Source organism: Macaca nemestrina, chromosome 6, assembly GCF_043159975.1.
Source record: "Macaca nemestrina isolate mMacNem1 chromosome 6, mMacNem.hap1, whole genome shotgun sequence".
Classification (NCBI taxonomy): Eukaryota; Metazoa; Chordata; class Mammalia; order Primates; family Cercopithecidae; genus Macaca; species Macaca nemestrina.
In genome coordinates, this window is record NC_092130.1 from 47,746,763 (window position 1) to 47,760,281 (window position 13,519).

Below are 13,519 nucleotides of genomic sequence, written 5' to 3' on the forward strand. Positions count from 1 at the left end.
GGACTCTTCAGTTTATTTAAGCTGATTTTAAGACTCTGGGGCTCCTGAAATGTAGAAAATAATAAGCTGCTTTGTTCCCTACTTTGAGTGCATGGACTTTCAAGTTACATGTGGGATGAAGTTGTATGGTTTTGATATTTTTGTGTTACATAATCTCACAGACATGACTTAACACTTAAAAATTTGGGAAGGTTGAACTCAGGGTTGGGCAAACAGTTGAATATTAAAAATGTACAAATTTTTACATTCTGTAGCATTTAGGTGAGGGGTTAAAAACTTTCCTATACCAACACATGCCGTGCATATTATGAGTGAAGCAAATCATTTCTAAGAAACACGAGTCCCTTTAGATGTATCTTTTACTTTTCCATTTTTAATAAAATGACAATGCAAGTGTGATGATAATCGGTAAGACATTTGTCCTCAGCGTAGGAGGAAAATTGGCAGTGGTGAGCAGTCCTGTCTAAAGTGAGTGGCTGCTATTCTCTTCCTAGTTATCTATGGAAATAGAGGGCTCATTGTTTCTGGATCTTCTCTTTTCTTTTTTTTTTTTTGAGATGGAGTCTCACTCTGTTGCCCAGGCTGGAGTGCCCTGAGTAGCTGGGATTACTGGCACCTGCCACTGCACCCGGCTAATTTCAGTATTTTTACTAGAGATGGGGTTTTGCCATGTTGGCCAGGCTGGTCTCGAACCCCTGACTTCGGGTGATCTGCCCACCTCAGCCTCCCAAAGTGTTAGGATTACAGGCGTGAGCCACTGTGCCTGGCCTGGATCTTCTCTTTTCTAAGGAAGAGCCAGAAATTGGAATTATTTACTTGAGATCTCTCGGTTTTAGTTACTGTTTATTTTTTTTAAACTGTATGGACCCTAAAGCAAACGAATAAATAATATGATAAGATATTTGAATACATTTTCCAGAACACCCATTTTAAGATATGTCATTTTTTTAGTTTAACATTAAAAAAATCGTGTGGCCCAATATTATATGAGCCACTCACCATCTCTGTTTACTAGAATTGGCCTGCTATAACCATGGAAACCCTAAGAAAATGATAGCCATAAACATGGATGAATACATGCATTAAATGGCTTATTGATGTTATATTACATTATATGATATGTTCAATGTGGTGTTCCTCATTAGAAACACATAGTTAGATGGGTTGGTCAAAATTGCAATAAATATAATACATTAATATAGCATTTCCGTAAATCCCTACATACGCATCTGTGAGATGTTGCCTGAGATGATTTGTTTCTGATTTCCTCTGAATGCACTTGTACCTTTTCGAGTACCTCAGAAGAGATAATCAGGGGGTTCAAATCTGGCAAGCATGCAGCTCACTTGGCCTGGCCACATGACCTAGTCCAGTCTTGGAAATTATCACCTGTCCTGTCCCTCACTATCTGGCATAATGGGGTGGGCTGCCATCCTCTTGCATTTACTCTAAGTCAACTTCCTGTAGCCTGAAAAGGTGAGCATTAATTGAACACTTACCATGGTCAAACGTGTCAAATTTTGGCTTGTTTCCAGACTCTATACAGGCCACCCCATATTTTCTATATAATGTAAAATGTTTGCATTTCAGTCTTTTAGGAAAGCATTCATGCTTGCTTTTTTTCTTCTCCAAACAGAAAGCGTTCTGCAAAGCCTGAAACTGTAATTGACTCTTTACTACAGTAAATGTTACAGACTTAAAGTCACAATAAAAATTAGTGATATTCTCATGCCTGTACAAAATCTTTAATTAAAACAGTGAAGACTTCTCTATAATTTCAGTTGATGGAAGCTGTAGATCAATTAATAAGACTGGAAATAATAATTTGCTTAATAACTTTTAGTCTACATATATTAATATAACATTAAAATTGTACAACTGGTGATTGTTCAAATTGTCGTACTACTACTCTTCAATTGTACTGTGCAGGGAAGTTGGGGGAGCAGTTCATACCATAGAGAGTTACAGTTTAGATGTATGTGTAAATTGATTAGCTATTTATCCAACTACTGTATATTTAGGTAACTAGAATTTCAAAATAGAAAAAAAAAGTGTGTCCTGTTTTGCACATAGAAAGAAGCAGATCAGATTGTCCTATGTTACACTGTTATATATGAATGTTTGGACTGTACATCTAAGAAATGATTCCGTCCTAACACCCACCCAGCCTGTTTAAACACATTCTAATTGTCTAACATTTGTTGCATTTTAAGTATGAGATGACCGATCTTATTGATGTTCTGTAGAAAATTTTATAATTTAACAATCTTTGCGAGTATACATGTTTTTTAAAAAGTTGAAAATGTTTCATCTGAACCTTTCCTAACTTTTTTTTTGCCAGTTTGAGTTCAAATCAAATACATCTTATGTTCTGGTTTCATGTTCTCTTGAAATATTGAATTGTACGTAAATATAAAGGATCTACTGTTGCAGAAAATTAAGAAGCTAAGTACTGCTCAGTTATCTTTGCCTGCATGTGTATTTTTAAAAATTCACTCTGAAGTGTAACTTACGGATGCTTTTCTTTGAGTTCTAAATTTTGGTGGGAATTACTTTATATCTCCCAGTTGAGAAGGTCTCCATTTTCCAGAAAATACAGCTAAGCAAGAAAAATATCTTTTAAATACTTTGCCTTTAAAACACTTTTTATTTTGTTTTTCTGTTTTAAAAATAAAATATTATTTTCTGAATTTCTTCTATTGAGTAATCCAGTTAGACCATATTCCTCTACAAATAAAAACTATGTTGATTTCATAGTAAAGTAAGCTGTAATAGAATTATTTTTTTCTGTTGTTGGCTGCTTATGAAATTTTTATTTTATTTTTTTTTTAAAGTTATGCTACTCCTGGCGGGGCACAGGGGCTCACGCCTGTAATCCCAGCACTTTGGGAGGCCAAGGCAGGTGGATCACTTGAGGTCAGGAGTTCAAGACCAGCCTGGCCAACATGGTGAAACCCTGTCTTTAGTACAGATACAATAATTAGCTGGATGTGGTGGCACACGCCTGTAATCCCAGCTACTTGGGAGACTGAGGCAGGAGAATCACTTGAACCTGGGAGGCAGAGGTTGCAGTGAGCCAAGATGGCATCACTACACTCCAGCCTGGGTGATAGGGCAAGACTCCACCTCAAAAAATAAAAATAAAATAAAAGTAAAGTTATGCTACTCCTAAACCACTTAATATATGTTTTGTGGTTTTCAAAATTATGTAATCAGCCCTGAAACACATTGGTTGAAAATATTTTGAGACTTTATAAGTTAGTATTTATTAAATTAATATTATTTTAATAAGTTTTGTTAAATCTTAGTTTAATGACAAAGCTGTGTATAGAGTAGGGGTGAGTGAAGGTGGAGTACTGGTGAGGTGGTAATAAAAATGTATCCATAAATTTCAAGTCCATTCCATAATTGGAACACTGAATGTCCTGTGTGTGGTGAACATTTTCTAGGTGATTAGAATTGCATTTCACTGGCAGCATTTATTTGTGGTATGTAAGATAGTTAGAAGTTTATTAACTCTGTGGGGCATTGTTTAAATACTGTGAAGAGTTGAGGTAAATATGTGTCTTGTAAAAGCTTTGTGTGATCAGAATATTTTGGTAATTATAAAATGTTTTTGATGATACACATTTAACTCTGTTAGTAATTACTGTAAAGATATCTTAATTTTACCAGTTGAAAAAAAAAATGCTTCTTTTTAAAAGTTCATGTTTCTAACCTTTACAATTCAGTTAATAGGAAAGGAGTAACTTTTAAATCAAGCTTTAAAACATGGAAATTTAAGCCAGTATGTTAGATGTTTTTTCTATCCCACCCTACCATGATAATAAAAAGAAATCTATAAAAAGTCAAAATAAAAAGCCGATCTATAGAAAGTCAATTGAGAATTTCTTAAAGCAGGCTACTATAGCAGGGGTGTTTGCTTGTTTGGAGACAGAGTCTTGCTCTATTACCTAGGCTGGAGTGCAGTGGGATGATCTCGGCTCACTGCAACCTCTGTCTCTTCAGCCTCCTGAGTTGCTGGAACTACACCTGTATGCCTCCATGCTTGGCTAATTTTTGTGTTTTTTTATAGAGAGGGGGTTTTGCCATGTTGCCCAGGCTGGTGTCTAACTCCTAGAGCTTAAGTGATCTACCTGCCTCAGCCTCCCAAAGTGCTGGGATTACAGGCATGATTATAGGCCTTGAGCCACCACACCCCACCTACTATAGCAGTTTTTTTTAAAAAAGCATTATGTTAAAACTGATTATACCAGATGGACATTAAATATCCATCTCAGAAATACCAAAAATTTGATATTTAAGCCTGGCCTGAATTTTTTTTTTTTTTTTTTTTTTGAGACAGAGTCTCACTCTGTCGCCCAGGCTGGAGTGCAGTAGTGCGATCTTGGCTCATTGCAACCTCCGCCTCCTGGGTTCAAGCAATTCTCCTGCCTTAGCCTCCTGAGTAGCTGGGATTATAGGCAGGCGCCACCACGCCCTGCTAATTTTTGTATTTTTTTTAGTAGAGACCAGGTTTCACCATGTTGGCCAGGCTGGTCTCAAACTCCTGATCTTGTGATCTACCCGCCTCGGCCTCCCAAAGTGCTGGGATTACAGGTGTGAGCCACCACACCTGGCCTCAAGCCTGGTCTGAATATCTATATGCAAATATGGGACACTGACTTCAGAGCTATTCATTTAGCTCCAGTCATAGCAATTCTGTAGTTTCCTCACATTTACTGTGTCTTTGTCCATAAATGAAATATTTTGTATGGTCAGTGTTAATTTCCTGAGACAATATAGATGAACATACTTGCTCATTTTTTGAAATAAATATGCAGATTTAAAATGAGTGGCACATACATATAAATAGGTTATTGAATGGGTATTCTCTTTTCCCTTTAATTTAAAAAGTAATATTTATTTATTAAAAGAAGCATTGGTAGAATTATTGGTTTATAGTATCTTCTTTAATAATCCTTACAATTACATATACTAATAGGATGTTAAAATTATCATAGTGTTTCCTATTTGTGTTTAGATTCTTATAAAGCATGAGATGAGTAATCAAGGGGAGGGTTGCATCTCCATGTTTGCCCCATGAATAGAATCCGTTTAACAAGCCATTTCATTTCCTTTCTGGAGAAAGGGAGTTTTTTGTTGTTGTTGTTGTTGTTGTTTTCTTTTAGCAGCAAAAATTTAAGGTTGTTTTGGGGGAGGGGGTGGTGCTACTTCCTCTGTAACATGTTTTTAAAACTATGATTATGTTTTTTGGTTGTTTTTTGTTTTGTTTCTTTCTTTTTAGTCTGTTTTTAATATCCTTCCCCTTCACTCTTAAGGAAAGTCTTCTTCTTTCCTACAGGCTGTGAATTAAGGAATGGGTAATGTTTACATTTAAGTACACCAATGTCTGCCCAATTTCCTAGTGTATACGTTTGTTTGTTTTTAATTATTTTTTGTTCTTAAAAATACTAGAAGAAAACATAGATGTTTCTAGTGCCTTTGAACTTACACTGTAGTCTGACTAATTTAAATAATGAATAACTTCAGTAGCATTACTATAATACTGTATACTGGCCAGAATTACAAATTGTACAGTTTGTTGCATTAATTTCAGAAACCACGCTTTCATTGTATTTTATGTATAAATTGTATTTGTTCAAGTTGTATATATTGATATTGTATGTATACATGCAGCATGGTTAAATAAGAATAAAAATCTTTTACCTAATGCCTGTAGTAGTGATCTGCTGCTTTTCTCAACTATCTTTGTGTTTACTTCCACCCTGATATTAATGAGCATGTTCTTTGTGCTTGGCATCTCAATTTGTGGTTAAGAGAGGCCTGTGTAATTTCACACCCAGAAACGCTTAATGTTATGGGTCTTTTAAGCAGAAATCATGAAGCAAATCTGGGAGAGATGCTATTTACTTCTTTAAACTTTTAGGTTTGGCAGTACATGTGAAGGTTTGTTACATAGGTAAACACATGTCATGGGGTTTGTTGTACAGATTGTTTCATCACCCAGGTATTAAGCCCACTACCCAATAGTTACCTTTTCTGCTCTTCTCCCTCCTCTCATCCTCTCCCCTCAAGTAGACCCCAGTGTCTGTTGTTTCCTTCTTTGTGTTCATAAGATCTTATCGTTTAGCTCCCACTTATAAGTGACAACATGCGGTATTTGGTTTTCTGTTCCTGTGTTTGTTTGCTAAGGATAATAGCCTCCAGCTCTATCCATGTTCCCACAAAAGACATGATCTCATTCTTTTTTATGGCTGCATAATATTCCATGGTGTGTATGTACCACATTTTCTTCATCCAGTGTGTCATTGATGGACATTTAGGTCGATTCCTTAGAGAAATATGTTTTTTTAATTTAATTTAATTTAATTTAATTTTAGTTTAGTTTAGTTTTTGAGACAGAGTTCCACTCTTGTTGCCCAGGCTGGAGTGCAATGGCACAGTCTTAGCTCATTGCAACCTCCACCTCCCGGATTCAAGCGATTCTTCTGCCTCAACCTCCTGAGTAGCTGGGTTTACAGGCATGCACCACTACGCCCAGCTAATTTTGTATTTTTAGTAGAGACGGAATTTCACCATGTTGTTAAGGCTGTTCTCGAACTCCTGACCTCAGGTGATCCACCCGCCTCAGCCTCTCAAAGTGCTGGGATTACAGGCCTGAGCCACTGTGCCCAGCTGGACAAACGTTTTTAAATATGCTTCTTCTCATTGATAAAATGTATTTTTCACCAAAAACACTTTTTTTTTTTTTTTTTGAGACGGAGTTTTGCTCTTGTTGCCCAGGCTGGAGTGCAATGGCACGATCTCCGCTCACTGCAACCTCTGCCCCCCAGGTTCAAGTGATTCTCCTGCCTCAGCCTTCAGAGTACTTGGGACTATAGGCATGCGCCATCATGCCTGGCTAATTTTCTATTTTTAGTGGAGACAGTGTTTCTCCATGTTGGTCAGGCTGGTCTCGAACTCCCAACCTCAGGTGATCCACCCACCTCGGCCTCCCAAAGTGCTGGGATTACAGGTGTGAGCCACCACGCCTGGCCCCAAAAATACTTCTGAGTTTTGTTATCCTTTTCATTAGGTGTTTGAGAACAGAAACCAATTCTCAGGTCATAACTTAAGGAAGTGTGTATGTAGAATGTATTCTATGAAAGGTACCATTACTTAGTGGTAACAGTGCCATGATCTCATTCAGAAGCTTAAAGTATCTCCAACCCAGTAACAATTGGGTTTTTGTTAATCATGTTCTTTTGACAAACATTGCTTACCAGGCACTGTGATTGGCACGCTTAAGAAATGCAAAGTAGAAAACAAGAAATTTTGATTTGTCCACAAGTTTCAAAGGACTTAAATTTTTTTTTTTTTTTTTTTTTTTTTTTTAGAGAGTCTTGCTCTGTCACCCAGGCTAGAGTGCAGTGGTGCGATCTCAGCTCACTGCAAGCTCCGCCTCCTGGATTCATGCCATTCTTCTGCCTCAGCCTCCCGAGTAACTGGGACCATAGGCACCTGCCACCATGCCCGGCTAATTTTTTGTATTTTTAGTTGAGACAGGGTTTCACCGTGTTAGCCAAGATGGTCTCGATCTCCTGACCTCGTGATCTGCCTGCCTCGGCCTCCCAAAGTGCTGGGATTACAGGCATAAGCCACCTCGCCCGGCCTAAAATTTTTATTTTTTAATTGACACATAATTATATTATGAGGTACATTGTGATGTTTTGATACAATATATGATGATCAGATCAGGATAGTTAGCATGTACATCTTCTCAGACATTATTTCCTTGTGTTGTGAACACTCAGTATTTTCTAGCTATTCGAATAGTCATTCTACAGTGCTGTAAAAACACTAGACCTTCTATCTAGCTGTAATTTTGTGTCTCAAATGACTTTGTTTTTAAAGACAGGGTTTTGCCCTATTCCCCAGGCTTGAGTGCAGTGGTGCGTTCATAGCTCACTGCCCCCTTGAACTCCTGGGCTCAAGCAATCCTTCTGCCTCAGCCCCCTGAGTAACTAGGTGCATGCCCCCACACCTGGCTAATTTTTTATTTTTACTTTTTATTTTTTGAGATGGAGTCTCACTCTGTCACCCGGGCTGGAGTGCAGTGGCACAATCTCAGCTCACTGCAACCTCCGCCTCCCGAGTTCAGTGATTCTCCTGCCTCAGCCTCCCAAGTAGCTGGTACTACAGACGCACCACCACACCCAGCTTACTTTGTATTTTCAGTAGAGATGGGGTTTCACCATACTGGCCAGGCTGGTTTCGGACTCCTGACCTCGTGATCTGTCCGCCTCAGCTTCCCAAAGCGCTGGGATAACAGGCGTGAGCCGCTGCACCTGGCGTCAAGTGACTTTTTTAAAATGTGGTTTTTGTAGGAGCGGAAACTCCTCTGGCCATTCCAGGGGTCTTCCTCTCCCCCACTTCCAGCTTATGTAAAACTCTTACCTGTGTGTAGAACATGAAGACAGAATTAAAGGCCTGCCCTGGCATGTACAAGATAATAAATTGTGCTGCCTTTGCCCCCTTTGCCGCTCTTCTCCAGTTGAGTTCTGGAGCTATGGTATCCAGTTTCATCAAGCAATACCATTGAGCCACTGCCTTACAAAACCTGTTACTGCCTGTGTTGTCGGGATGCTGCTGAAGACATTGTCCATCCTATGATCTTGTGAAGACGTTCAAGAAAAATTTCTTTTTTTTTTTTTGAGATGGAGTCTTGCTCTGTCGCCCAGGCTGGAGTACAGTGGCTGGATCTCAGCTCACTGCAAGCTCCGCCTCCCGGGTTTATGCCATTCTCCTGCCTCAGCCTCCAAAGTAGCTGGGACTACAGGCGCCCGCCACCTCGCCCGGCTAGTTTTTTGTATTTTTTAGTAGAGATGGGGTTTCACTGGGTTAGCCAGGATGGTCTCAATCTCCTGACCTCGTGATCCGCCCGTCTCGGCCTCCCAAAGTGCTGGGATTACAGGCTTGAGCCACCGCGCCCGGCCAAGAAAAATTTCTTTTAAAGCTAAGTACCGGATTATTATATCAGACTATTTTCTCCCTGCATGTATAAAAAGAGTGAGGTAAAATATGCATTTTCCACTGTGCTTTCACTGATAGGACTATAATATCTGATGACCTGCTTATAGTCTTATTTTTCTCTGGATCATCATTTCCTCCTACTCCCTTTCTTCTTTCGTCCTAATAATGTTATTTTCTGTCTTAATCTTTTCCAATAAATCACTTTGAATCCATTTTTAAAACAAGGTAGAGTAAAAATCACTGAAGACCACCGTTAGCCTGTGTCTTTACAGGAGAAGTTAACACAGTTCTGAAGCCGCAGCCTGAACTTAAAGCAAGCTGGAGGAGCCTTCCAAACACGTTTATTAATTATTATCTCAATTTCTCTTTCTTAAACTGTTTCATTTGCAAAGCAGATCAGGTATTCAGTCCTTTTTCGGAAGTTGAACAAATGTGTGGGAAAATGATTACGAAGAGGCTACTTCAAAAAGAACCTGTTTCCTCTCAGCATTTATCTTGGGCTTCCTGTGACCCAATCTTCAAGTGACTTTTATCAACGTTATCAGAACATCAGATTGTCTTACCCAAACACGTTTATGGCTCTGACTAAAGAATATGACAGATCAGACATTCCTCTCCACCTGCTCCCCTCCCCCATCCCTTTTTAGAGGGCTGGGGAAATTTTAGTTTTTAATCAAAGGTTTTATTTCTCCAGTTGTGCAAAGGAATTTAACTGGGACTTTACAACTGAATAAAGTATTTCTCAGAGTCGATACTAATCTTAGCAAGAGGATATTGCCTAACCCAACCTAAAAGCAGCAGAGTCATTACAGAAATACTATGTTGGCCTTGATTTCTACCCCACCATGAGTTATGCTACTCACCAGGTAGCCTGTTTTGTTTTTTATTTTTAGAGACAGGGTCTCACTCTGTCACCCAGGTTGGAGTGTAGTGTCACAATCATAGGTTACTCAAACTATGCACCCGGCCTATTTGTGTTTTAGAAAAACAACTGCTGGACCAGGCACGGTGGCTCACGCCTGTAATCCTGGCACTTTAGGAGACTGAGGCTGGCGGATCATGAGGTCAAGAGATCAAGACCATCCTGGCCGACATGGTGAAACCCCGTCTCTACTAAAAATACGGAAAAAGTAGCTGGGCGTGGTGGCATGCACTTGTAGTCCCAGCTACTCAGGAGGCTACTCAGGAGGAGAATCACTTAAACCTGGGAGACAGAGGTTGCAGGGAGCCGAGATCATGCCACTGCACTCCAGCCTGGTGACAGAGTGAGATTCCATCTCAAAAAAAAAAAAAAAGAGAAAAGAGAGAAACAACTGCTGGAGAGATTGTGAAGGATTAGAGGGAGTAAGTCACGGATGATGGTTGGGAGAACAGATGTTATACACACCTAAGTCCCAGAGGTGGAAAGGGTCATCAGCCAGAGGAGTAACCGCCCTCTCTTCTCAGCTGTTGTGCTTGCACTCGTGATTGGTATAAACTGAGGGAGCAAATGTGTCCCCTTATTCACGTTGCCTGGGTGTGCGGTGAGCAGACAAAACATCAAAACATATTTTTGTTTGGCTTAACTCTGGCTAATCAGGAACTAGAAGGAGTAGACAGCTTAGAGACTGAAAGTTGGAGTAGGAAGAAGTTGACAGGTTGGATTAGAAGATAGCCACTTTAGGCTGGGTGCGGTGGCTCATGCCTGTAATCCCAGCACTTTGGGAGGCCGAGGTAGGTAGATCACCTGAGCTCAGGAGTTTAAGACCAGCCTGGTCAACACAGTGAAACCCCATCTCTACTAATAATACAAAAAAATGAGCCAGGCGTGGTGGCAGGCACCTGTAATCCCAGCTACTCAGGAGGCTGAGGCAGAAGAATTGCTTGAAGCTGGGAGGTGGAGATTGCCGTGAGCCAAGATCTCCCCACTGCACTCCAGCCTGGGTGACAAAGTGAGACTCTATCTCATTTAAAAAAAAAAAAAAAAAAGGCACTTTAGAGAGCCAAGGAGAGGGTGTCTGGGTACTTAGGGCAAAAGCCCAGTTGAGGAAATGCTGGGCGTGACAGCTAACTGGGGATTTTAGTACTCCACCTGGGAATGGAACTTCAACTTGAGCTAATAAATTAAATCTAGAAATCAGCTCCAAGACTAGAGAAAGTGCCTGCTTTGCTCCTAGTGGAAGCTGCTAGGAACTGAGAAGTCAGCCCTGTGTGTCATAGGCCAGTCTGTGCCTAGCTCCATAAGAAAGCTCTGTGTTGTACTTAGCCTTGAGATTCTCATCCTTAGATGATGTGGGCACCCTGAGATTATGTGGAGGAGGGCAGAGAAAAACCAAGAGCAGGGTCAATGACATGGAGAGCAACAAGCAGAGCCCCTGTGGCATTTGTAACAGAGGTGACCCTTTGTAACTGTAGCCCAACAATGTTTCAATAAAAGCCATAGATTTGAGCCAAATCATTTTTTTATTCATTTATCCAATAAATAATTATTACCCCCTAGATGCCAGTTACAGATAGTTTATTTATTGGCAAAAGGTGGAGGTAGCTGATTGACAGGAGGGAAAGGTTCAGTCTTGCTGTGGATGTCATATTCCACACGCAGACAAAAGGCGTGTCCCATGAAGCCGGCACGGGCTGTGGCTGAGTTTGCTGCATAAATGTGCTCAGATGACAAGCATCTTAACTTAATCTGAAGTTTTCTCACCCACTGTTTTTATAAGTATCCACCTCAATTTGTGTTCTCATTCTCTTCGGAAATTCAAAGGATTGTTGTTGCGTGTTTGCATCCAGAGTCCAGGACTGCCTGACTGGGAGTAAATGGGAATGTGAGTTACATCTTGCCTAATGAAGCTTACGTGGCGACAGACCTGCCTAGAGTCAGCATGTGTCCTTTCCATGGCCTGCTCTAAATCTTCCTACTTTCCTTTACCATCTGTCCTCACATACAAACTGTAACCCACTACCCATATCCTGTGGCAGACTACAGCTCACATTAGCCATTGAATGCAAATGAGCCTCAATCAAAGAAGAAAGGAAATTAAAATTTACAGTATGTGTCTTCTCCGATTGGCCTGAGAAGCCTCCATGACTCTCATAGCTACTTATTGCCCTTGGCATGCTGGTATTTTATGTGGGCAGGGTGAAACTGGCTGTGGTCAGGGTGAGACTTGAAGCTTTTGATTTGTTCCCTTATTTTGAAAGGGTTAAAAAGATGTTACATGTTTTGGTGTAATTTTAGTACTCGTATTAATTCTGTCACATCTCTGTAAGCGAGGATGAAAAGAGAGTGCTCAATCACTGTTACTAGATCCATATTCTTGCAGAGAACAAGTCTTCAAAAGGCAAGTTTTGATGACGCTTGAGTTTTTTCCCCCTTTTAATTTCTTTTAAATAACAGCTTTATTGAGTGAGAATTCACCTACTACCAAATTTATCCTTTTAAAGTGTACGATTCCGTGGTTTTTAGTATATTCATAGAATTGTGCAACCATCACCATTATCTAATATCAGAACATTTTCATCACCCCTGAAAGAAACCCCACCCCCATTATCAGTCACTCCCCTTGCCTCCACACCCGCCCCCCACCCACAGCCTGTAGCAATCAATATTGTATTTTTGCCTCCGTGGATTCATTCTCCTGTTCTGAATAATTCATATTAGTAGAATCATACCATACCATGGTCTTCCGCATTCGGTTTCTTTCCCATCACATACTGTTTCCAAGGTTCATCCGGGTTGTGGCCTGTGTCAGTACTTCATTTCTTTTTATTGACAAATAATATTCCATCGTATGGATATGCCACATTTTGTTTATCCATCAGTTGATTGACATTTTGGTTGCTTCTACTTTTTTTTTTTCTTTCTTTGAGACAGAGTCTTCTTCTGTTGCCCAGGCTGGAGTATAGTGGCGCAGTCATAGCTCATTGTAGCCTCAACCTCCCAGGCATGAGCCATCCTCCCGCTTCAGCCTCTCCAGCAGCTGGGACTACAGGCATGTGCCACTATGCTAAGCTAGTTTTTTGTAGAGACAGGGTTTTTCCACGTTGCCCAGGCTGGTCTTGAACTCCTGGCCTCAGGTGATCCTCCCGCCTTGGCCTCCCAAAGTGCTGGGATTACAGGCATGAGCCACTGTGCCCAGCCACTTCTACTTTTTTGCTATTATGAATAATGTTGCTATGAACATTTGTGGAGAGGTTTTTGTGTGGACATGTGTTCCTAGTTCCCTTGGGTATATACCTAGGATTGGAATTGCTGGGTCATAAACTATTTTATCCTTTTGAGGAACTGCCAATTGTTTTTCAAAGTGACTACACCATTTTTCAATCACTCCAGCAATGTAGGAGGGTTCCAATTTTTCTACGTCTTCAGCAACACTTATTGTCTTTTAAATGTTATTTCTTCTTTAATGAAAAAACTTCATTTATGCACGTGGTAACACACACACACACTTACAATGGAAAGCCAAAAGTCTCCAGCCCTGTTTCACCCCTCCTTAGTCCAAGTCCCATTCCCAGCAAACCATCT

The 13,519-nt window shown here is 40.3% G+C and overlaps 1 protein-coding gene across 7 annotated transcripts in view; it reads left to right on the top strand.

Annotated features, from left to right (window-relative positions):
- The window catches only part of LOC105467169 (kinesin family member 3A), a 58,790-nt gene that overhangs the window by 38,427 nt on the left and 6,844 nt on the right, over positions 1 to 13,519 (top strand). For 2 of the 7 annotated variants that reach the window (XM_011716633.3, XM_011716639.3), the window contains one exon: positions 1,637 to 1,729. The exons of 1 other annotated variant lie outside the window; for it this stretch is intronic. In XM_011716633.3, the coding sequence (XP_011714935.1) occupies positions 1,637 to 1,685 (49 nt within the window). In that variant the 3' untranslated portion in view covers positions 1,686 to 1,729. Of the gene's footprint in view, position 1; positions 1,730 to 2,341; positions 5,714 to 9,410; positions 9,635 to 9,998; positions 10,318 to 13,519 lie in introns of those variants that run through there. 4 more of the 7 variants (XM_071098478.1, XM_071098482.1, XM_071098479.1 and 1 more) reach the window with 4 other exon arrangements.